The sequence below is a fragment of the Cyprinodon tularosa genome, unplaced genomic scaffold, assembly GCF_016077235.1.
Source record: "Cyprinodon tularosa strain WSP-4 unplaced genomic scaffold, ASM1607723v1 ctg44, whole genome shotgun sequence".
Classification (NCBI taxonomy): Eukaryota; Metazoa; Chordata; class Actinopteri; order Cyprinodontiformes; family Cyprinodontidae; genus Cyprinodon; species Cyprinodon tularosa.
Genome location: NW_024039163.1, coordinates 1,660,321 through 1,685,789, shown reverse-complemented (window position 1 = coordinate 1,685,789; position 25,469 = coordinate 1,660,321). Strand labels below are relative to the sequence as shown.

General features: G+C 37.1%; 1 protein-coding gene across 15 annotated transcripts in view; it reads left to right on the top strand.

Annotated features, from left to right (window-relative positions):
- The window catches only part of LOC119793075 (membrane-associated guanylate kinase, WW and PDZ domain-containing protein 2-like), a 136,862-nt gene that overhangs the window by 54,181 nt on the left and 57,212 nt on the right, over window positions 1–25,469 (top strand). For all 15 annotated transcript variants that reach the window (XM_038300038.1, XM_038300041.1, XM_038300037.1 and 12 more), the window contains exons 3-4: window positions 13,201–13,320; window positions 23,027–23,251. In XM_038300038.1, coding sequence (XP_038155966.1) covers window positions 13,201–13,320; window positions 23,027–23,251 — 345 coding nt within the window. The remainder of the gene's footprint in view (window positions 1–13,200; window positions 13,321–23,026; window positions 23,252–25,469) is intronic.

Below are 25,469 nucleotides of genomic sequence, written 5' to 3'. Positions count from 1 at the left end.
GAAAATAGTTGATTTAATATTGTCATATATGCATCTTGTCAAGCAAAATACTTTGGTTTATGTTATTGATTTTTTTACAGTATGTCAAAATGCCTTGGATATAAAAAACTAAAAGTATAAAAGCTTCTCCTTCCAGCTTGAAGCTGAAAAGTTCATTAATGTACTTCTGTCAGCTGAAGCATCAGCTATAGTTTTCTTTGCTTGCCTTTTTTGTGTTTCTTACACCCAAACAGGATATTTTGGCTAATTGACCTTTTGCTAGGAAACTGATTTAGAAATGAATTTGTTATGATATTGACATGAAAGTCAGATGGACAATTACTATAAATATGCATGGATGAAAATCTGCTGCTTCAAGCCAACTTCTAGTCAGTTCTTATGTAAATATTTCCTCAGCAAAGGAAGCTGTCTCATTTACCGGATCTCTTGCTGACAGTTATTTCTGGGATGTTTGTCATAATCAGAATGATTTCAACGAGCTGATAAAGATACAATTTATTCCCTTTGGGTTTTAATCTGTGGGAGAGTTTATTGTATGTGCACATAAAAACACACTGCATTTATTTGTGCATTTATCTTTTTTTAACCCTTCTTGCATTGATGATTCTGTTTGTGTGCTGATTTAATAGGTTGAGCTAATAAATGAATCATTCAAATGTTGCATGCCGTTCTACGTTGAATCTCAATGTATGTGTGTTTCTATGAGAGAGCGGAAGAGAGAGAAGGAAGTTCATCATCCCCCAGGGACTCTTCTTAAAGGGGTGATTTGCCTGCTGGCTTGCTCTTGTTAAAGGCCTGCCTGACAAGCTTTGATGTGGTTCTGCGCTCCCTGTAGTTTGATTGGCACGCTGGATTAATGTTGCTTCACAGATGAAAGAGACAGCAAGGGAATGATGTGAAATTCATGAAATGAAACAGCAAATATTGAACATGATTAATGAATTGGTGTTGTTTGTATTACACTTTCTATCTCAAATATCTTGAGAAGTGTTGTTTCTTTTTTCTTTTTCCATTTTTCTTTAGAGTGATCCTCTGAAGTTTGCTATTGAGCCTCACACTTCTCCACTCTATGTTACTTTATGATCAGAGTGTACGGCTCCTATAATGATCAGATAGCATCAACACCTGTGAAAACTTAATTGTTTACTTTGCTTAGTATCCCCCCCCCCACCACCACACACACACACAAACGCAGTATACTGAATTGCACAGCAGCATTGTGAGCCATCATGACCCGCATTGTCATCCTGTGTCAGTCAGCTCTGCAGACTAATAAAGATGCTTTTCAGCCTATTGTGGCTGATTCCCATCGCCACAGGAGACACCTCAGCACAAAGGTAATTTTTCAATGTCACACTGGCGCCATGTCTGCTAGATGTATGAAGCGGCACATTTGTGTCTCAAGCCAATACGCTGCACCTGAAAATCACTGTTTGTCGTAAAGCAATACTGTGTGGCTTTTGACCCAAATAGTAACTTAGTTTGATATATGTTGTTAAAGGATTTATCAGGCCAGTTTACTCCACTTGGTGCATAGCAAAGCTTTTCTTGCAGGCCAATTTTCTTTAAAACCTGCCTATGTAACTCACTAAATGAGTCACCCAGAGCTGTGCTTTATGGCAGTCTAAGATCCACTTATACATGAGAGCGGGCTAAGCTAAAAAATTTTGTTTGGCAACAATACAGATATGACATCTACCCGACCAGAAATACTTTTGATTTTCTGATGTTGGATTTAACATAGTGGGGTGAATGTGAACTAGTCTTTACAAGTAACTCCATTAATCTGCTGGTCCTAAGCGGTCTGCTGTCAAATTTTAAAACACAGAGTGAGACTTTGCCCCAGCAGCCTTCAGGTGGCTAAGCCAAACATGGCAGTTACAGTTTTAACACCATTGGTGCCTAAAAGTAACAAAGTGTTGCTTTAACCCAGGATGTCTTTCCTTTTACTGCAACAGGAACTTAGAAAATGGCTATTTTGACCTTCACAGGATGTTGTTGCATCAAAGGCAGAGGGAATCTGATTATGATTATAGATATTTTTAAAGAATAATTGTGCCTTGCCGGTGTGTTCAGTAGTTATAGGATGTCAGTTTAGTACTGAAATTTGATAAACCCATGCTGGCAATTTTTGCAGTCTGGATCTTTTCATTAGCATACAAAATATGAAAAAATTATGAAAAAATAATACTTTTTTTCCTATTCTCATCCATCCATTTATCCATGAATGCATGCATGGATGCATGCAGTTTTGGATCCATACAACTAAATTTAAAATAAATGTCTAAATTAATTTAGAATAATTTTCACTCTTTCCTTTGTAGAACACTACTTATGAATTTTTCAACTCCACCCTGCTAAAAGTCACACATTTATGTGCCTGAAAACTGAGATTTATTTCCCTGCTGATTTCAACTCTACTAAATCTGGGAGCATTCTTTAATCAGATTGGGAATTTACGTGGGAGAGCTGAAATCCAAGTCCCTGAGTCCTGCAAGCTCGCAGCTCCAATCAGAGTCAAACCTGTCTGCTTGAACACCAGTTGAATCACTGAGGTAAACAGGTGTGAGTTCTCAGCGGTGGGGCTGTGTGACAGTAATTTATTGTCGTGCGAGGCAGTGACCTGTAGCTATGCAGAGGAAAAAAGAAAGCACTCAAAGTGTGAAGATGTAACTTGTAAGATGTCTTTGCAAGAAAAACCTAGAGTCTTGTCTGACATAAATATTACTTTGGTACAACAAATGTAGATGTAGCAGCGTGTTACCATGGCAAGTCTTTCTCCCAGGCGGTGGCATGTTGTCGTCAGACTGTTGCCATGTTGCTTTGCTGCATCTCTAGCTCGGACTTTGTAGTGTAAATAAGGATGCCAGTATGTGCACTCGATCATATCTTGTCTGCAGACCTGCCGCCACACTTCACATCTGGCGGCTGGGATGGAGGGAAGAAGGGCTGGACCGTGCAGAAAAAAGAGAGAGGGGGACAAGAGCTTAATGAGGGAAACAGGAGAGTAGATTAAAAAAGACAGAGAGAGGGAGTAATGGAGACAGAGAACACCAACATGTGAACAAATGGATAGGAAGAGAAATGAGGTAAATTGGAAACAAGAGGAGGCCAATTTAAAACAGCAAGACAATTAGACAGAAAGACATAGAGACAGTCAGACCTCCTCGTTCCTCTTTTCGATTACGTTACTCCACTTGCTGGCACTAAAACTGATTCCTAGTAAACAAGCTCAGGGATTTAAAGACTGGGCATTTTCTGGATTCTTTTTAGTAAGAGTACCACCGTAAAACTGTTTTCTTTAAATACTACCTTTACTAATGTAAATAGTACACACCTTTTCAAGATATTTGAAAAGATAATTTAATTTTTCACTAACAATTTTACACCGACAACAAAAAAGAGTTGGGAAAATAAGTATGGATTTTCACTTCAGGATTTTATGAAATACAAAGGTTTCATCTAGCCCTTTGAAGATAGACTGTTGATCCTCTTTGTAATGTATTTGGGTTGATGATATCACAAGAGGAGCAAGAAATGAGCCTGGCTGCCAGCATGAGTAAACAAGCAACTGTTTTCAGACTTGTACAAAGATTGTGATGCACTCAAGTTTTATCTGAGTTTGAGTTTGCAATAACCACACCATTTAGTTTTTGATGATGACCCCCCTAGATATGATGCATTTTGTTCTGATGGCAAAGCTAGGATAGACAATAATAATGATTCCTCAGAACTTTGAGCCTTAAAAATATTTCTGTGTTTTTCCTCCATTGTATTGGTTTCTGTTCATATTCAACACTAATAAAATGTGTAAATCCACTATTCTGCTTGTATCACCATGAATACCAAACAGATCTAGCAGTACAGTGGCACTTAATGCTTTACTATGACGTACTCCAAAATCAATTTTATTTCCTGCTTATTCCCTCTAGTTTTGTTTGTATATCTTATGTCTTATACAGAATAATTTAAATTAGTTTAAAGGATATTAAGGAGAAATATATAGAAAATTATATCTAAAGTAAGGTAATGAATGAATAACAGATAACAGGAAATAACACAAAAATTTGCTTTTATATTCTATATGAAACCAAAAAAAGGATATTTAATATATAATCGAAATGAGCTAAAACAGTAATCTTTGATTTTTATTGAAAATATTTGGTAGGCTTTATTTTCTTAAGTCCTGAGCCGAAGGATTTAATAGTTTCTGTCTATTTCAGATTTTCAAGAAGTTGGTCTCAGAGCTGGGAAGTATGGAAAGTAAATCATGCCTCCCCTGTTTTTTTTTTGGGTCCTGAGAAAGCTAGGAGGAGTGGTCTCTGATTATCTTAGGGGTGAAGATAATTTATACAGATGAGTATTTTTAAAATGTATTTAGGAAATAAGACCATTTAGTTAATTTTATGCAATATGATTTTAAACTCACTGCCCTGTGACAGTCTGGTGACCTGTCCAGGGTGTTTCCTGCCTCTCGCCCGTAAACTGCTGGAGATGGGCACCGGCCCCACCGTGACCCTGACAGAATGAGCAGGAGAAGATGGATGGATGGGTTTTAATCCAACCCCTTGTATAAACAGGGATCCAGTGGTGATGTTGGCTGATGTTTCTGTTTGATTTTCTTTTTTTTTTTTACATCAGCCCATAAAGATAATACCAAAGTCATAAATTAAATGCTAATCTACTGAAATGTAAGCATGAGTGGGTTGTTATGTGTCCTGTTTTGATTTAAAGCCATGTACCATTGCTATATTTTTAAGATAATATCAGACTGTTTTAGAAATAGAACTCATCTTAGGAAAAATTGTTGAGTTTGTGGTTGGTATTTATTGTTTTTTTTTTCTTCTAAGCTTTGTTTTGGAGTCTTAAAATAGTTACTTTTGTATTTCCTGGAAGAAGCTTGGGGAAATTATGACCCAAACACAGATTTGGTGGCAAAGAGGAACTTTTACCACATAGTGACACACAAAAAATTAAATAAAGCTGTCTATCATCAGAATATTTAGAAAATAAAATGCTGCAGTGCTCTTTAATCTTAGCAAGAGTTGGTACATAGATTTTGAACAAAAGTGGCCCAACTTCATTGCCCTGAAGAACCCCACATGAAATGTTTCCATGTCGACAGTGGCGTCGCATGTAGGAGATTGCCCTGAAATCAAAGGATTTACGTTTCAAGCTCCGGTTCCGACTTTCAGTGTTGTTTTGTCCTTGGGCAAGACACTTCACCTGCATTGTCTGCTGGTTGTCAGAGGGCCCGGTGGCGCCAGTGTACGGCTGCCCCGCTGTCAGTGAGGCCCAGGGCAGCTGTGGCTACAATGTAGCTTGCCACCATCAGTGTGTGTGAATGGGTGAATGACTGAATGTAGTGTAAAGCTATATAAGTACAGACCATTTACCATTCACATGTATAATTCCCACATGACATTGTATCATGTCGGCCTGCCAAATCACAGATGAACCAATCTGACACTCATCTTTCTTATCAATTAGTATGTTATTAAGTTAGTCTTAGCAACATAGAGATCCTGTTAAGATGCATTGCTTCTAAGATGTGTTTCATTGTTAACTTAACAATGCAGTCTTGGTGTGGTGGTCTAATTGATGGATGGAAAGTACTTAACAGATTCTTTTTTATTTCAAAAATGAGAACAAGTGTTGATAAACCTTTCTTTTAATGATATTTACCTCCACCAAGGAAGTTATGTTTTTAGGAGAGTTTGCGTTTCTTCTGTCTGTCTGTATACAGGATTTTAACGAATTTTTACCAAAGGTTTGCCTCATGCCAAGGAACAATCCATTACATTTTAATGATGATCCAGATCATAATACAGGTGCAGGATCATTTTTTAAAGGATTTGTCAACATTTTGAGATAGTGATTTATGGAGGAAACAAGCAGATCCCTCCCAAACCAGAGAATGGCAACAGTGACTATTTACAGCTTCTGCATTGGACTCTAAAAGTTATGATCCAGTTGTGCGAGTAGGTATATGTCACAAAAGAGGTAAACTTTGCTGCTTGCCATTGTTCTGCGCTTTCTGAGTGCTTTTGTAGTTGGTAAGGATTTTAGGATAGACATGGATATTAATTTACATATTATTGAGGCATTAAGATGAGGTCTACTTTGATCACAGCAGTTTTCAGGGGCTGCCATAAAAGAAAAGAGCAAATGGAAGAATGTACAACCTGCAACTTTTCTTGTATAACTCAATTAAAAATATTATTTTAATTTAAGATTTCTAGAGTGAATTTGTACTGAATTATTTTGCTTGCTGTTAACATGCATTTGATGACAACTAGGTTAAAGACCCAGAGGAATCTAACAGTGGTTTTGGTTTACTGGATTGCAGACTCTGCACCCAGCAAGGTTAAAGAGGAGAAACAAAAGCAGCCTTTGCAGATTCAGCTGAACAGACATCCAAACAGACAGTTTTATGCACTGTTGTGACGCTTCCATCGATGCTCATGTGCTATTATGTGTGTGTGCACCTTCATGTATGAAATCCTCCTCTGAGCCCACCTGGGGATTATTGTGGAAGAGTGGCACACCTGTTCAACTCTTAGAGAGTATTTTTAGTCGCTGCTGGATTTTGGTGCTACAATAGTCTTTGTAATAAATCCACTCTACTCCCAGGACAGCCTGATGCCGGTGATAGATGAGATGCTATGTGAGACTGAGCTAGAAGCCCAACCAGGGACAAACCGTATCAGTTTTATTCATTTGAATTTGCTACAAATACTCCACATATTCTTACAACAAATGGTCGATAGGAAGTGACTCTCAAGGCTATATTGGACGTAATTATGTCAGTTACATATAGATGATAAAATTATCTTTTAAGAACCGCCTCTTAGTTCCTACACGTACTCATGTCGAGACCATATTATTGGGCCGCCTTTTCCTCCACCCCTTTATTATGATAATCAGCCCATCGATGCTACTATTTTTAGCTTCCAGTCTCTGCCGCTCTGCTTCTCCCTCTTGGTGACTTCCTGTGTAATCATATAAATATGCGTATGAATACATGTATACATTTACAAGTAGAATTGCTGACTCCGAGGTTAACCAATCAGGGTTTTTTCCTGCTTCCTCGATGTCTCTGTATATGCTGGTGGCTCTTTTGTTTTTCTCTGCCGGTTCATTATTCTGCAAAGGTCTTTGTCCTCTTATCTTTAGACACCCAGCTGAGGTATTTCAGTGCATCAGCTATTTCAGTTTTACTTCCAAATGGACTTTTCGTGTTGTTTCTAAGTAATCCCCTCCCCCCTTTTTTTCACACACACAGCAACCCTCCTGCATGTGAAAATGTTTTATAGTCGCTAGTTGTCATGGTTTGGACCAAGAAAAGTCTTCATCCTCTAAAGTGGCAGCTCTGAAGCTTTTCAGTGCTATTATATATTTAAAGCATTTAAGCCATAAATCACTGCTCCGCTTAGACTCCTACCCACCTCTAAGAGGTTTGGCCACGCTGCTTGATTGCAAAGGGAACACCTCTTTTGGCCTACAGCCTATTTTATCCCTTTATTAGTAAGAGCATGACATTCAATCAATAGTTAACAGCAAAAATGCTTTGACTCCTACAGGGTTTCACTACCTCTTGTCTTTGCAGAGTGCTTATGCAGCTTGTCGGGCCCTGCTCAACACATTAATAATTACTGCACCATTTTGCATCAAGCTATGTGCAGTCATGTATTAAGTAATACCAGTCCCACATTTATAACCAGTGGTTACTGCTTTTCTAGAAATTGCATATCTAGTTGACAAATAATTCACTAGTTGATGTGGTAGAGTAATACAGAACTCTACACTGCTTATAGAAGCGTAGAGATCAGGCAAAGAGAAAGAAAAACAGGTGTCAAAAAAAGTGGCTCTCATTAAGGGTTGAAGCCAGCAACTGTTGTACATGGTGGTTATATTGTATTCTTCTTACATTATAAAGTTTATTAGAGAGAAGAGTCTTATTGAGAAGGGCAAAAAAATGGACAGGCTACGTTGCTCAAATTACCTACAATTAAACCAAAACCAGAGATATCTAAGAGATAATGGAAACTGCCATATAAATAGACCAAAGACCAACTGAAAGGGTGAAGATTCATTAAAAAAAGCTCCACCATTACCTGTGCATGCTGCAACTATGGCCTATCTGGCCGAAGAAAGTATGGAGTTGCACCCCTTCCACTCATCTTGAATTGCTGTTGTGCAAGGCACTTAACTCCCTATGCCTGCCCATGTGCCTGTGAGAGTATGCATGTGTGAAGATTGTAAGAGCAACTGGGTAAATGTGACTAATGTAAAACAACTTAGTGTCCTGTATGACTGAAGAAATATATGTAAGTCAAGTTCATTTACAACTGATAGGCCTAAAAAGAAGTGTTGCAAGATAGTTATGTTTTATCCAATAAGTGAATTTAATTTATGGTACATAATGAAGCATTGTTGCTAAGGTATTATGATGTTGTAAGATATATTTTTCACATACTCAAATTGAGGGTTAAAAAAAAATCTAAATAGTCTTTTGCCAAAGAGGTATTGCTTTTGAAATGAGGGTTTCAACATAACATTGCCAACCACATCACTAGACAAGCACCACCGGTTCATTATCAACAAGATTATTGTCATAGAGTAGTAAGCACAATCCTCTGTCACTAATCACATTAAAAAACATGCTGTTTCTGAGTAATAACCAAAATACAGAAGAACTTTAGAAGCAGGTAATTGGAAGTTGGTTGACTAGGATCTGCTAAATCCCTGTGATCTGCTGAAATAGTTTAACAGATCACAGGGAATAAAAATCTCCAAGCTTTTTTGGTTTCTATAGTATGTAAAGAGCAGGGTTCTCATGATCGGTTTAAGGAATCTGACCCACATGCAGAGAAACCACTCAGAGAACACGGGGAAAAGCTTATCAGGTTTATTTGATGAAATGTAAACAGAGGTTGGTGGTTGAATTTAGTGAACTGTTGAACCGGAACTGGAAAGTCTGAAGGGGAGATCACTGAGATAAGTTCAGGGACCGTGGGAAATGAGACTGCGGCTTGAACTATGCTGGAGAGGGACTCACGTTTGAGGGGGCTCTTGTCAATTCTTGAATCCAGTCTGTGTGGGATTATCCAGTGAAGAGGGAAATCGTTGGAGAGCGGACAGGTAGACTTACATTTGACCCAGAGGAGTAATGGAGCGGACTGTCACTTGGTTTTCCGATGGGGGCTTGAACAGATCATATGGAGGTTTTTCCCTGCTCAGTGTAAACTCAGTAAATCCTTCCAGGGGAAGAAGGTCCAGGTATCCAGTTTTCACAGGAAGGCTTCCTGCCGAAGAGCAAAGACAAAAACTCATTAGACTCAGCTAATCTGGCGTCGAGGTAGTCACAGCCCACTGCTCAAATACTCTTCCAGTAATGAACCAACGAGCCGCAGGTGTGCAGGGAGGCCCAACGAGGACAGGGCACCACCTGGTGGTGGAGAGAGAAGAAACAAACAAACAACCCACACAAACTGGTTTCCTAACAAGGGTGATATTAAACATAAATTAACTGGATAAAAATAGAAAAAAATATACAGAGAAAATATCAGATGCAGTCCAATCAAGCTTTGCTTGAAAACCTGTTCACAAGCACAAGAGTTAGGGTCAGTTCAATGCTGCAGGGATGTTTATTTACTTTGGTAAATGTTTGGATTTTGGTGTAGAATATCTTTAATTTATGATTAATTCCATTTGCATGTATGGAAATTAAGGCTTTATGTGAATTTGGGTTTAACTCACATATTAAAATGATCAACTATTATTTGATTTTGAACTGTACAGAAACAGAAATTTCCTTAAATCCCTTCTATAAACTCACTCAAAGTCATGTCCTTTCTCTGTCCAGTTGTAGTTTGTATTCTAACAGCTTTTGTCTGGAAGAGAAAGTTATTGAGATAAAAAAAAAAGAATAGGTAACAACAAGAGATGGAGAAAAAACAGTATGGATTTTTCTTGGTGCAATGTCTTGTTTAAAGTTAAAGGTCAACTTTGTAGGTATTTACCATAAAGAGTGAGGGCTAGAGAGAGCAAGTAGTAAAGCAGAAGATGGGTAATGAGTTAAACCAAAGAATAGGTGGAGAAAGAGAGGAACAGTTGGCATATCTTCCTGTATCAAACTCGGGATGTGGATCAATAATCCCGGCTCTCATCTAACGAGACGCTTTCCCCTCCCTGCCTGTGTTCAGTTGGTGTGTCCTGCAAAGGAAGCTGTGGGAGAAGGCCATCAGCGGGTCATCAGTATTCCAGCAGGCTCTGCCTACTCTGGTGTGGGCTGAAGAATAATTTCATTCTGATCTTACAGATCAATAGCTGTACCCACTGGGAGGCGACCAGCCCCGCCTGGCTGAGCTGATCTGAGCTGCTGCAGTATTCAGAGCCACACATGCATGGGTTGGTGCTTTTTCAGATTTTGGTTCTATTAGTTTAACCTACAGCACAGCTTCCAGACTGGATCCCATTGTAAATACCAGGAGAATATCTACACAGATATTTATATTTGAAGAAAACATAGCAGCCTCTTTATGTTTTTAGAACAAAGGTGAAAACTTACTAAAGTAAAAAAATAAAAAACAGCCATAGAAATGGTATTATATACAGTATATAATTAAAATGGCTTTTCAATATGTTCTGTCCTTGTAAAGCATTTCATTTTGAACATTTGTACTGAGTCATAGAATCAATGAGTCAGCTCACGGGGGTGGGGAAGATATTTAATAAACCTGGACCTTTCTTGGACTCTCATCTTTTGTCCTGTTATAAGTACTGACATTACAGTTATTAATTGTAAAAGACAATGGTATTTATGTTTTGGCTAGTTAAACATTATGCTTATACTCAATAAATGAAGTTTATATAATGTTACAGGTTAAAGATATTATTTCATAAATGAAACGGTTAACTAGTTAATTATGCACTTGTGATTAATTACTGTGATTTATTCACTTCATATAATTTCTTCTGCACCTTTAAGCAGCTCAGATGTTAAGCATGAACAGATGAAAGAGAAGAGGGAAGTCTACATTCGCCCTTTTGTCACGTTTACCTAGTTTATTGAGCAACACCTTTTGGTCTGTAGAACTGTAGAACTGTAGTGTAGGACCAGGTGCAGCAATGAGACATAATGCATTCTACATATCTGTGATCATTAACTATTTTAAGATTAAGTGCTATGTCTTTGACTAAGCTCACAGAGAGCCCATTTCACATTACCAGATTATTAGACAAGTTATTTTTTTAGTTGTGAAATAAAAATATAGAGTAGAAATTAATGCATTTTTCATGTATATCGCAAAGATGGGATTTACTTTGCCGGCGGTGGTGGGGGGGTAAAAATATACTGAATAGATCAGACTTTTTATGAGGGTGATTACCCACTGAACCCCCTGTAAATTGATCTTGGTGTTATTATAACACTGTCAAGATAAAGTTTCATCATGAAGAAAAAAACCCTCTTATATTTACAGTATGAAGGCGAAGATTACCACATATCTTTTTTTGTAACAAGTCTTTTCTTTATTTCCTTTTTATTTGATATTGGTATTACCCACAGTTTTTTTTCACCAAAAAACAAATGTGAATTTAGACATTTCGAATAGCCTAATCAATCTTATTGAGGCAGTAATAAAAACACTATTACAGCTCTTTACTATTTCTAAGGTCCACAATTGTGTGACTATTTATTTTCTGTAATCTTCTCTATTTTCTCTCTATTATTTTTCAAAAAATATGGTATAAACAGTTTTCATTTTCACACCCGCCGCAAAATCATTTTTTTTAATGCATTTTTTATTATTGATTTTTCCCCCCTGCTTTTTGAGATATTTTAGAGTCTACTTAATTTCTTCATTAGGCTTCTGGTTAGGTTTGTTCTTGATTATATATGTCTAGCAGTAAAAACAGACCTGAGTGTGCATAAAAAAGTTTAGAAATGCTTTGCTTTGGAAAGCATTTGGAAACTGATCCTTGCATTAACCTTGATTAAATGTGGCAAAACTACTTTTTCTTTTTAGTGTGAGAAACTCCCAGTATCTGATTTCTAGTCATACCTTCTTTTCTCATTAGGTCTTGGTAAGTTTCTATCCTCTCTCCCAGCAGTGACATGAACACTGTTGGGAATGTTGGGTAGATACACCACAGGAGTGAAGTGGTGACAGACAATCAATAGAGATCTAGTGATTAGGATATCACACTCTAGAGGGAGTTAATGCATATGTGTAAGCGCCATACGTGGGTCTGCAGCACATCCTTCACCTGCTGCTCTAATCTCAATCAGCTCACAGTTCTTCTGATATCATACCAGGAAGTCGGTTTACACCCTGATTTCGTTCCTTGATATATAGAGATTTTTATTCCTCCATCTATTTGATTCTCTGTTAATTGCTCACCCCAATGAGCCCACCTTAGATGGCACGGCGCCATAAAAATAACCCAGGCAGGGTTCTCCTTTTCCTTTTTCTTTGCCAGGCCAGTGACTGTTTGTAGGCACGATCGATAGAAATCAGGGATCCACAGCTGGAGACTTTGTGACCCTGATTGAGAGTCCACTTGCCAGAGACACAAACCCAGCACCTCATTAAACTCAAAACTCCCATCACTGCCATTACACACAAGCCTGGCCCTCTGGGCCTGACGCGGCTGCGCTGATGAAGATCACCAGAGCTTTAATGGAGGAAGACTCTAATTGCAGCATGATAATACGGCGCTTCTGTTATCCCTGCTGCTTCGACAACAATTCAATTGGTGCAGACCGGGGAAATGCATTGAAATGAGGGGGGGCTTGGATGACTTATGGCGGGTTAAACTACCATATTGATTTAGTCATATTACTAATACAGCACCAGATTGGCTGTTGGGGACAGTGATTTTGCTTTGCTGTTTGTCGCGCCCCTTTAGTCTTCTCTCAGTGTCACCCCCGTAGGAATCTTGTGAATGGATCTTTGGCGATCTCAGGCGATGACTCCTTCAATCAGCCTCTTCACTTCCATTTCCTTTCCCCTCCCACTTCCTCCTGTACACTTTGTAGCCTCAAATCAGCCGTCTCTTCCTGTCCACCCCCCTTCTTCTTTTTTTCCCCCCTCTTGGCTCTTTCCTCTGCCTTCCTGCCTTTTCTTCTCAAGTGTCCTATTTGGCTATAATGACCTTGCTGACTGTTTTTTTCCTCCTCCTCTTGCTCTGCAGGTACCACCAGGCAGCCTAAAGAGGGGGAGGTGCCAGGGGTGGACTACAATTTCGTGAGCGTGGAGCGTTTTATGGAATTGGAGCAAAGTGGAGCCCTGCTAGAGAGTGGAACCTATGAAGGTGAGCACTGACAAGATCAGCACAGGTGTTTTTTATTAGGAGGAATGCACCTGTCAACAGAGCCATTTTTCTCTTTCTTAATTTGTCTGGTGATATACGGATATCTTTACTTGATTAATCAGATGTGTCAGGTGATGTTGTTCTACACAGCTCTACTAAACAAACTGAGGCTTCAGTATTATAGCTTTTTATGTCATTGTAGGGAACGTGCGTGTCTGTGTTAACTGAAGTAATGCCAGTTGCACGTCATGTCAAGTCTGCATATCTGCCTTGCTACACTGACAGAAATACATCTACAGATGGAGAATTTGCTGGTTCATTTGCCCAGAAGAAATTTTTAAAGCGAGGGCGACCGAGCACACTCACATAAAAATTGTGTGTAAATGTGCATGTGAAGAGGCTACAGGCATCAGTATGGTCATGTGTGCCTTCCCTTCTACACATGTTTCCATCACAGTTGCTTGCCTCTTTCTTTTTTTTGCTACGAAGTACGTTTCCCCTTGACAGGGAGCTTAGTTGTGCCCGATGGGGGAAGCAGTCTCTTTCTGGGTGGCTGCACTGGAGGTGCCGCAACTCATTTTGTGATTTAGATTGAATTAAGAAATGGGTGACATAGAGGGCGGGGGATTTGAGGTAAGAAAATTAAAATGAAAAGGGTTCTTTATAAGTAATTGAGTAAAATCAAAGTAGGTTAAATCAATATATATTAATTTGTTTTTATACACTCGTCATCTAAATTAATTTAATGGTAATTTTGGGGTTTTATTGATGCATTTTTAGTGTTTACATATCCAGGCTGGGATGAAACCTAGATTCTTAGTAAATTTTAAATTAGGAACTGGATCATGTAACAAGTTGCAGGGAAACCACAAATTGTTGAAAACATCAGCTAGCTTTTAGATAGATTCCAATCAATTAGTCAAAGATCTGATTTTCACTTCATCAATTCTGATCTGTTGATTGGAAGGTAGAATACATCAACATTTGAAAACGCAGGTTATCCAATGCATCAAAATGTAAACATCCACAATTTTACAATCTTTTTACAAATCAACCAATATTATTGCACTTTATTGCCTTTTTTAATGGCTATTATATAAGGAATGGTAATAGTTTTGCAACTTTATGATTTCCTTTTGGATTAAAACTACAGCCTGTATTAAATAACCTATACGGCATTTGTTTTTACCATTAGTTGTTTTGGATCTAAGATATGTAATCAGTCAAGCTTAAGATTGTCAGGTCAGACATAGAAAATTGAAACAGAAAATGGTTTGGGCCTGTAAAATCTCTGCTAACTCTCAAATGTTGCAGCTCATACTGTATAATGGTTGGTTTTTCTTTCACAGATTTGGCACTGAGAAAAATTTCCAGATTGTTTATATTAATAGGCTTTAAGTCTAGACCACACCAGAAAACCAATGTTCGCTCCTTTATCCAGTCTAAAACCAGTTCTGATCTTTGTTTTGGGCCATTGTCCTGTTGGAACGCTCAAACATTTACGTTTCTATTTAGATTAGTCAAAGCTTTGATATTAATAGTCTTTTTCATTTTCTCTACCAACGTTTGTACAGCAAATTCATAATGGGTGATATTAAAATCAAAATAAGCTTTAGTTTTCATAATACTAATTTGACATTTGTTTGTTGATTTTTAATGAAGTCTTGTTTTTTCACTGTTTCTAGACTTAAAGTTGCAGATCAACAAAAAAAAATGTTGTTAATTGATTCCATAACTTTCAGCAGTAGACTAGAAAAAGAGCAGATTTAAAAAAAGAATACAAATCAAAGCTGAAGAACCACAATTCCATCTCTTATTTGGGGTTTAGAAAAAAAAGCAATCAAACTTTTGCAAAAAGTGAAGAAGTACATTGTCGCTAAAGGTTCCATACTTGGTGAAAAAAAAAACCCTATAAATTATGACCTAAATGAAATAAAAAGGAAAATAATAGATAATAAAATAATAATCCATGCATCATTCCTTCATTGGTTTTCAAACTAAGAACAATAAATATAGTTTCTAAGTTTTAGTTTTTTCAGAAAATAATTTTCTTTTATAATATGTATATAATATTATAGTTATAATATTATAGTTTTTCTAATTGTTTTCATTTGAAAACACATACATCTGTTAAAACTATCTTATTGTTGTCTTAACATATGAAAAGACTGTTCAGTTTTGTTGCCTTTTTTTCCCACTATTACAGGCTGCAGCAGGCTGATATAGGTTATTATAGTTTTTTAAGGCATTCTTTATAAATCAGATAACTCCCTGATTAAATTAAAAAGTATGTGCACTCTGTTCCTGATTTTAATACCCCTGAAATATTATGTATCTCCACCCCATCTAGGGGGATAAGAAATAAGTTAGAAACCCAAAATATTGAGTTTTATGAGGCTGATGAGTTTATGTGGACTTCTGATCTCCACTTTACTTTTTCAAAATTTTGTTTTACATGTTAAACTATTAAACATCCCTTTTTTGTTTTCAAAATTAGACGTTTTATTCTGTTACCTCATGAGTGCTTTAAGAAAGAGCTGTACAAACTGCCTCCTTTGCTTAACTTCACTGGTAGAGTTGCATCACAAAGCTCTTTAAGGTTTACAAAAGCTACTTGAATGAAAGATGTCTGAGCGTTAAAATCTTCAACATTTCCTAACAGATTCTGTCCCTAGTTTTATAACCTCCACCCAAAAAACAAACAAACAAACTGGTTCTGGCTGCCTCCATTTAAATATCACTTGATACGTAAAATTATAAGTCTTTTTTTAAAATTTGTGTGGATATGCCCCCAAGAAGAGGTTTACTGGGATTCTGAGATTATTTTGTAGCTGTTAAATAGCCACTATGTTAGATTATAACCACACTATTAGTTTTATTTAGGATCGTATGAAGTCTAGATCAGGCAAGAAATAGCATATAGTTTAAAGTATTTTACAAAACAGGTCTAAAATGCTAAAGAATATTATTGTATTATTTTTCAGGTTTAAAAATCAATTAAAGAGACCAGATTGAGACATAAAGTCTTACATTTTGCAAGATAGCAATTAGTGTGATTTCAAAGCAAGACTGTATACGTCAGAGCTACACGCGCAATTTGATGAGTCATGGCTCATATCTGTACAAAAGATGCAGAGCAGAGGCCTTAGTCAACAAAAGATGAGCGCTCTCCCCTGAAACTGCTGAGGTGCTTCAGCAGGAACGGATCTGAATCAGTGTTCTTTATGTTCTCTAAAGCCTCTCTTCTGTTTAGCTATGAGATTTCACAGGTGGGTTCTCCATGCCTTTTCTCTGCGTCATCCTTGAGTCTATGTTTACCTCAGCCTGTGTGCTAACATTAAACAGTTTAAGAGCATTGAAGTGAATGCACTTTCTGACAAAATGGAAGCTTCAGCAAAGCTTCTATGTTTCCTCTTCTTGGTCATTAATGCTGATCCCCTTCTTGTCTGAGTTCTGCTTCTTTCTTTTTTGCTTCTATTTTGGCTGCAACTTCCTAAATGCATTTTTCTCCAAGAGCATCATCCATTTATTACATGGCTTAATAGAGATGTAAAAATCCAGAGTTCAGAGTGCAGAAATGCTAGTAGTGCCAGACTGAGATAATGTGAGAATAAAACCAGGTACCTGAACTGAGAATTTACTTCTCCGAGATCTTTTCCAGACTTCTTCATCTTCCGCAGTGGCACTAATTCTGGCATAAACCAATTTCGTGTCTTCCACGAGTTTACAGATGGCGTCTCTTGACTCAGGCTAATGAGTAAAAACAGCTTGTGTTCTCTCTTTGTGACGAGCCCTCAAAGACCAACCTGCTTTGAAGGATTACTAAAAAGGGATTATAAAACAAGACATTTGGGCTCTTGCCCACAAGAAACACAATAAATTGTGCTAGTATCCGAACCTGCAGGAAAACGGCTGAATGTCTCTGCATCATTTCTTATATTCATTGTGCGTGTTTTAAGAGTTTAATTCTTAGTGCTGAAAAAAAGGGTATTTAGAAGGTTTCGGCTGTGTTTGCTTTGTTTTTAAGTTTAGTCATCAAACACATTTTAGTGTCAGACAGAAGATCCAGAGTATGTATAAAATAGAGTTTTCATTTGAGGATTAGCTTAAATGACCTGGTGCAATGTGGAAACGTAGGAAAAGTAGCACCAGACAAACTCGTCACTTATGGAAAATAAAACCTGCAGTGCTGTTTGGGTTTATTTGTGACTCTTACATCATAGATTGTCCACTTTGGATGGTTCACAAAGTTTTATGATGTTTTCGTCATTTGTAGGGCGTTGCTCTCACTCTCAAGCATAAAAGAAGGATTTATAACCATTTCCAGATTGGCTGTCAGTTAGTTAAACAAAAAGGGCTTCACAGGTTTACAAAACAAAGAAATAAAAACATTAAAATCATTAAAATAGGCAATAAGTACAACGTCTACTGTAAAACTCATAGAACGAAAGCAGTTAAAAAGAATAATTAAGATCTTTGTCAGAAACGTCCAAGTTATTGCTTTATTTTACTGGTCTTTCCTTAATCAGATCTGTGTTTTGTGTGAAATCCAGCTATTATTTCCAATAAATGTTGTTAATCACAGGTCAACAATCACAATATATTAGAGCCCTAGTGGCTATTGAAAAAGTTATTGTACTTTCACATACACATTTACTCATCAGCAGATTTTCCATTACAACACATCATGTTGCTTTTGAATTTTGTTTTTAAAGTAGCAGAATCATGTTCTATGCCTATGTAAGAGCTACATAAAACGAGTTGATTATAAGGTTATAGATAGCGATCGTCCATCCTGATGGTGTTTGGTAAGTTTTTATTTTTTTTAAAAGAATTCCTGGAAAAGATGCGATGTGCAGACATAAACAGACTTATGCGCCATCTGCCAGCAGTACACCAACTATCAGAAGGCCAGATGGGGACAGTTGGCACAGCATTAGCGCCTAGTCGTCCCGCAGTGCCTCATGGTAAAGATACAGCTCGGCGTGGTTGAAGACCAACCTGACCAACAGCAACTTTGAGTTCTCTTTAAAGCCTCCTAGCAGAATAATCATTGGCTAATACAGCTTCAATGGAATGACGGCAAATGTATCATATGCAAGTTATCAGTAAGCACATTGTTGATAAGACCTATTTCATCTGATTTTGAGTAGTCTTCTGGATTCTAGCAACTGTCACTACAAATTACAAACATATTTCAGAAAAAAATATAATGAGACTATGCCCCTTTAGGCTTTTATTTTTTTTTTGTCTTTTCATCTTTTTATTTTGTTCAGGACAGTCACCACACCTGCACTAATTATCATTTACAAACCACACCCCTATTCATAGCTAAGTTTTCATGTAATGTAAATCACTTTATTGTCCCACATTGGGGAAATTTACTCTCTGCATTTAACCCATCCCCCTGTGAAGCAGTGGGCTGCCATTGTGTGGCGCCCGGGGATCAATGTGGGGCTCAGAGTCTTGCTCAGGAACCCAGAGTGCAGGCTGGTGCAGGCTGTGGGGATTGAACTGGGTATTTGCAACATTCTCAGAGCACAAGTAATCTGCTCCAACCAATAGGCCAACACATGATTTTGCACATAAAATATCTGAGTACAACTTAGCAACAGGTACTTTTCTCATATTTTAAAGCGCCATTATTTTGACTCTAATTTCAAAACAGAAGAACTGTTACTCTATTTATTATTGTCATGGTTAAAGTGCACACCTGCAACTACATAATGACATTTACTGGTTTACACAATCTGAGACACAGAGTGGGATTTTACCTCTTGTCCTAATTGGTGTACTCAGAATGTCCTTTCCTTTTATTTAAATAAAATTTAGCTTTTAAACCAGAGGAGAATTGTCTTTTACACTTTATGTAAGATGTTTTCATGCAAAAGAAGCACAAAGGAAATTCCTAGAAAATCCTCCTTGAGGGTCAATCAGAGGGGTGGTCTTAAAAAAAAACAAAATCACAATAATGGCATATTTAATCATAAATATGTGTGAGTGAGTTTGAATCATAATGGGTCAGCCTTGCTTGTGTTGTGTGTTGTTACTATGCTCTTGTTTGAATGTTTGATCACTTTAACCTTTAAGGATAGAATAACAACTGGGATGGTTATTTTAAATGTTGAAAAACACCATAATAAGTAATTAAAATGCAAATTAAATGCAAACACAATTTTAAAAACAAACCATTTAAACCATTTGTAAGTGGTCAGTCAAATATTGGAACACTTTTTCTTCTAGCTCTGTGTTAAGCTTATTTTATTTTTACCCCATTCCCAGTAACATCTCTTTCATGTAACCTGTGGTTTTATAGCCTTGGATTTGTAGATAAGAGGGCACAATAATAAGCTGTTTTCCTATGGACTAATAGCTGTTTTATATATTTTAATGCTTTGAATCTTTTGATGGTTTAGCGTGTAAGAGACTTTTTGAGAGCTCAACATACAAAACCACTCAGAATACTTTAATATAACAAGAAAGGAGCAAGGGCAGACTTTTTTGTTGCCCATTTGTGAAGATAAGTAAAAAAAAAATGCTGCTGTTTTTTGTTTTGTTTTTATCAAACAAGATCTCAAGTGGTTTTCAAGAGCCACTATAAAACCCACACATGATCTGTATGCTGCTTTTTAACCTCGTATTGCAATACCACACATATTGTTTGCATAAAGAAGATGAAGATATAATTTCATCTAATTTAAAAAGTGATTTGCAGTCATCGGGATCCCAAATCATTGCTAGTCCTATAAGTTAAGAGGAAAAGTAGCTGACAGCAGCCAGTCATAAACAAGTTAAACACATGTAGTGATAAAATATTGACTGTTTGCTTGTTTGTAGCATACAGGTATGTGTTAAAACAATTTGCTTGAAGAATGAAGACATCAACCATGTTGTTGGGGAAGTTGCAATGCCAATTCCATAAAATGGGAACACATTCATTGCAAAGAAAGACAAATCATAAGTGAAAAACAATTTTAAATGGCTGTTACTCTTGGATGAAGAGCACATCCCATCAACTTTATTCAACAGTCAGACTGTTCATTTTTAAGATACGCAAAATATAGCATGCCAAGACAAACACTTAGCACTCGAGCATGACCTAAGCTTTGAACTTCCAGTATATCAAATTATTCAAGGCTCCAGTGGATGAAAGCAGAAAAACTCCAAAACAGGAGCAAATATTAATGTTGTTTTGGTCAAGACAAATTCTAAACCTCAATGCTTAAAACATTTTCACGTTAGTAGGAAATTATTTAATAAGTTGCTCTATTTGTCTTTGGTTATATTAACAAAACGTTAACATCTATAAATGTTAGAGATGAGTAAAGTGAGTATGATTGAAACAGGCTCTTCATTAACCCTTTATAGGGGCACTCAGTGAAATACCTTGAAAATCTAAATTTCAAGCCAATAGTATTATCAGAATCCAGGACAAGATCTTTTTAACCTTTGTAACATAAAAAAATTGACATTTTGATGGCAAAAATTAATATCAATGTAATAACAAGAAACGCCAACATGCCTGAAAATATTAAGAAAAATAACAAAAGTGCTTCTACAAAGAAATTCATTAAAAAATACTCTGAGAGTAAAAGAAACACATTTTTTTGGTACAACATAACCTTAGAGGCATTAATGATGATACACTTACATTTTTTAGTTTATAAACTTAAATATAATTGTTATCTAGGCTTATTAACTTTTTAACTTTACTTTTTGATTTTTCAATGAGCTTTTTACCTTTTTTTTCCCAACTAAATTTACAGTAGGTAATATACAATATCTTTCAATGGCTCATCTAGTTGGTCAAATGCCAAAGTAAGATGTGCAGCCATGTAGCAGTATCTTTGCTGAATGGCTGGTTATAGATCTTGTTCTTCTAGACCTCGCTGAGGGATGGGGGGACTCCATTATTTTATTTTCAAATGGTAAATTGCCCTATAAAGGGTTAAAATAATATTCACATGCCTTACAATAGAACAATAATATGGAGTACAACCTCTCAAACAGTAAGCTTTTTTTGTAATGGTAGTATATTTTGTGAAATAAGTAATTAATAATTAATGTGTCTCACAACCTGCATTTTGAATGGGCTGAACTAATGGATGCACTAGCAAACTACTGTAACTTGCTTGCTCTTCCAGTGGCGCGACTCTCATATCTCCATGGCTCTGGTTTATCTCAGACTAACCACCTCCTCCAGCATATTTAGATGAGAAATTATTTCCATTGAATCAATAAGTTTATGTATGACTGAAAATGATGCAGGGATCTTACAAGAGAACAGATCATTTTATAAACATAATTAGCATTTTGTTTGTGTTTTATTTTATTTAAAAATAAGGATTATTGACCTTTCAATTTATACTTGCTGAACAGGTTTTCCACTTCCAAATGTAATATATTTATTAATAAAAGAGTCAGACAAGCATGTCTGTAAATGTTAAACCTAGATTTGCAGGTGTATGAATAATTTAGAACTTAACTGCGTATGTTTTCATGTCTGCATCTTCTGCTGAACTGGAACTCTCCCACAATTCCTTTTTGAGGCTCGGTCTGCTGTTTGGGATGCTAATTACGTTAAGCAACATCCACCCCAACTTCAATTTTCATGTTTTCCCTCCTTCTAACACTGTGATAATCACTCCCCAACCATGCTTTGCCAGATCTGTCCAAAGCAACAGTTACAACTGAGGAAAATTCAGATTAATTAAGAGGAGCAGACAGCTGGTTTGGGCTTTAAGAGGCAAACTACTGAATCAAATAATTTAGCTCAGCAGTGATGCAAAAGTTGTATTTAACCCAATGGTACTTCCAAAAACAACAGTGTGCTACTTGACAGTGAATTGATCCACTAAAACAAAACCCTAAAGCATATTAGTTCAAAAATCAATTTCTAAATTATCTGCTTTTTCTTCAAATGAAAAGTTGATAATACTTAACAGCTAAAAGTTTGCATTTTTTCGCAAACTCATCGTCAAGGTTGCACCAATCAGCAGACAAAGCAGCACAACCAAACCAAGAGCCAAAGCAAGGTGGGAAGTCTAACATCAAAAATGTACAAAAGTGTAATCTCATGGAAATTTAAAAACAAGGAGATTTGATTATGAAAAAAAAGCCACTAACTCTGTTAATCAATCGCTGTCAAAAGCTTAGTATCTTTTTGAATTACTACACAGCAGCAGAATGCCAGGTGTTAAGTTAATATTCCTCAGAGGTAAATTATGTCCTGCGGCTGGTTTTTCAGCTCTGATTTGCCCAGACATTCAAGTATAAAATCTTTTCCTATGATCGTCCAGGATGTAAAGCAGTGCCAACCTCCATTTTAGGGGTTAGATTTTGTTTTTCGTTTTTTTTTTAAATAAAAATGAGGCTGTTTCCCTTTTTTGTTTTCTTTAAAAGACACATATTTGTCTGAGTTTATAGATAACTAGATGTTGTCACTAGTGGTAGCTTCTTCTTACACCCTGAGCTTAAAGATGGACAACAATAAATCAATCTAGTGTTAAGTCGGATTTTCTGATAGGCAGTATTTCATTCCAGCTTTTTTTTCTCTGCTCTGTCTAGACAGCTTAGTCTTCACATTTTAAAAGAGTATCATACCTTACCCAGAGCTCCATAAAAAACAGTTCAATGCATCACCTGAACCTGCTCCATCCTAAGATCTTGAAATTGGATCTTAAACATGGTAACTCTGTGCCCTCAGACAACTTCTACGGGACACCGAAACCTCCAGCGGAGCCATCCCCGGCAGCCCCTCCTCTGAATGTGAGTGAGGCCTTGCTTCCTGGAGCCCGGCCGAGTGCCCAGGGCAAAAGAAAGAGGAATCAGTCGGTTAGCAACATGGAGCAGCGTGCCAGCCTGGAACCTCCTGAAGAGGAGGAGGAGGAGAGCCCAGTTGTCAATGGCAACGGGGTGGCCATCACACCAGGTACGATCACTGTGGAAAATGCTCTTTACATGTGTTTTAAAATGTTATCCTTCTTTTCCAAGAAAAAGTAATACTCACTTCTAAATTGGTATTAAAAATTCAAAAACTTTACTAATACTAATTGTTTTTTGTATTTCACACTCTGTTTAAAATCCCCACATGAAATTAAATTTATTCCTTTCAGAATTCCTTTAGATATTGTTAAATCTTATTTTGGTGTTGATCTGTGTAGGCCTAAATTAGGACATACAATAAGAACCAGCATCGTATCGACCAATGAGCACCCCGCTCTGGTTGGGAACAGGGAGAAGTGTAAAACAGGGTTATCATCTTCCTCAACATCCTGAAGCATTGACAGTTCAATTCCTCATCTGAAAATGCAAAGTGCAGGACTAAACTGCAAATCTACCAAAACATGTCTGACAAAGCAGAGAATTAAAGGAGAAGTCAAGGGAGCCTTTGTAATTATGTAGGATCTTCAGGGATCTACAGGTCAAACTGAATGAGTCTATTGAACAACACTTGCCAAAGTCCCTAGCAAAGTTTTGAATTTTATGCAAATGCTTAAAAAATAAAAGAACCATTGTTGAGGGACAAAGAAATCGAAAAATTTTCAGATTGCCACGAGCCATGTAGGGGACACAGTAAACATGGTGCTCCGAGGCCCAATTTATAAAGCCTGTCTGTGCAAACCTTTGATGCAATGTTTTACGCAAAAAAAAAAAAAAAAGTCTGCTGCAATCTACGCAAACTTTTGACCTACCTCAAGAATTTCCTGGGTTGAACTTTTTAAATCCACAATAAAAAGCTAAAAAGTACTCGAACTTACTCAATAAAATTAAATGTGACTGTTCACTTAATTCACTGATGGAGCATCAAACCTGATTATTTCCATTAAGTTTGAGCTTGTATGATTTAAACTTGGAAACATTTGTCCTCATGCAACTCCATAATACACCTAAGAAAATTTAGAAACATCCTTAGTCAGATGTAAACTGTAAATATATTTTGGTTATGGAAATTCACACAGGTCCATGCACCAAAGAGAATAAACTTCAAGTTCCTGAAAAGGAAACTTTCATTCTAACAAAGAGGAAGTTGTGAATCCGCATATTCATTCCAGACAAGTCAGATGTGGTTATTAATCAAGTGATCAAAGTGTAGACAATCATGCATGCCCATAAATAGCTGTGTCAAGGCATGCATAATTTTGCAAGCCAACATCAAAAAAGGACATTAGGGAACCATGTGTCTCCTTGTCAGTTCAAGATCTAACGGCCCCTAGGTGTTTTTTTTTGAAGCCATCGATTGTCAGATTGGGTATTAGACAGTCACCCCAAGCCACATCTTTTTTCTCAGATGTATAAGATTCCCCAAAAATATGTTTAGCTAGTTACCTGCCTGGGATCTTTCTGCATGGAGTTTGCATGTTCTCCCTGTGCATGCGAGGGTTCTCTCCGGGTACTCCGGCTTCCTCTCACAGCCCAAAAACATTACTGGGGTTAATTGGCTTCTCTAAATTCACCCTAGGTGTGAGTGTATGAATGGTTGTTTGTCCTGTTTGTCTCTGTATTGCTCTGCGAACTGTCCAGGGTGTGCTCTGCTGAAGATAGGGACCAGCACTACAGGGGAGTTTTGGAAGGAAACCAGTTAGTCGGTGGAAGCTCACTTTCCTTTAGAGTGATCTTTCTAAACAAACAGTAAAAACTGCAATAGATAGGCTTAAATCACAGGAATATTCATCACAGGTCTGCCTAAAAAACTCGCTAAAAAAGCTCAAGTTGATCCAAAATGCTGCTGCCTGCATCCTCACCAATACTGAGAAAGTGAATCAGAGTTTTGAACCATTACACTGGTTCCCTGTCTATCAGACAATAGATTTTAAAATTCTTCTATTAGTCTATAAATCACTACCTGATTTAGCATCAGAATAGATCACAGACTGGTTTTCACTGTATCAAACCCCCAGACCTCTCAGGTCTTCTGGCTCTGATTTACCCTGCATACCCAGAACCAAAAATGGGGAAGGAGCTTTTAGTTGTTATGCATCACTAATCTGGATTAAAACTATAATGACTCTGAAACCCTAAATTGCTTTAAATCCATATTAACAGCCATTTGTTTAGTGTGGCCTTTGATTATACTACCCTAACATAATTAGTTTTAAGGCCAAATTTTCTGTTGCTTTTATTTTATCTACCATCTACCTAGAGTTTAA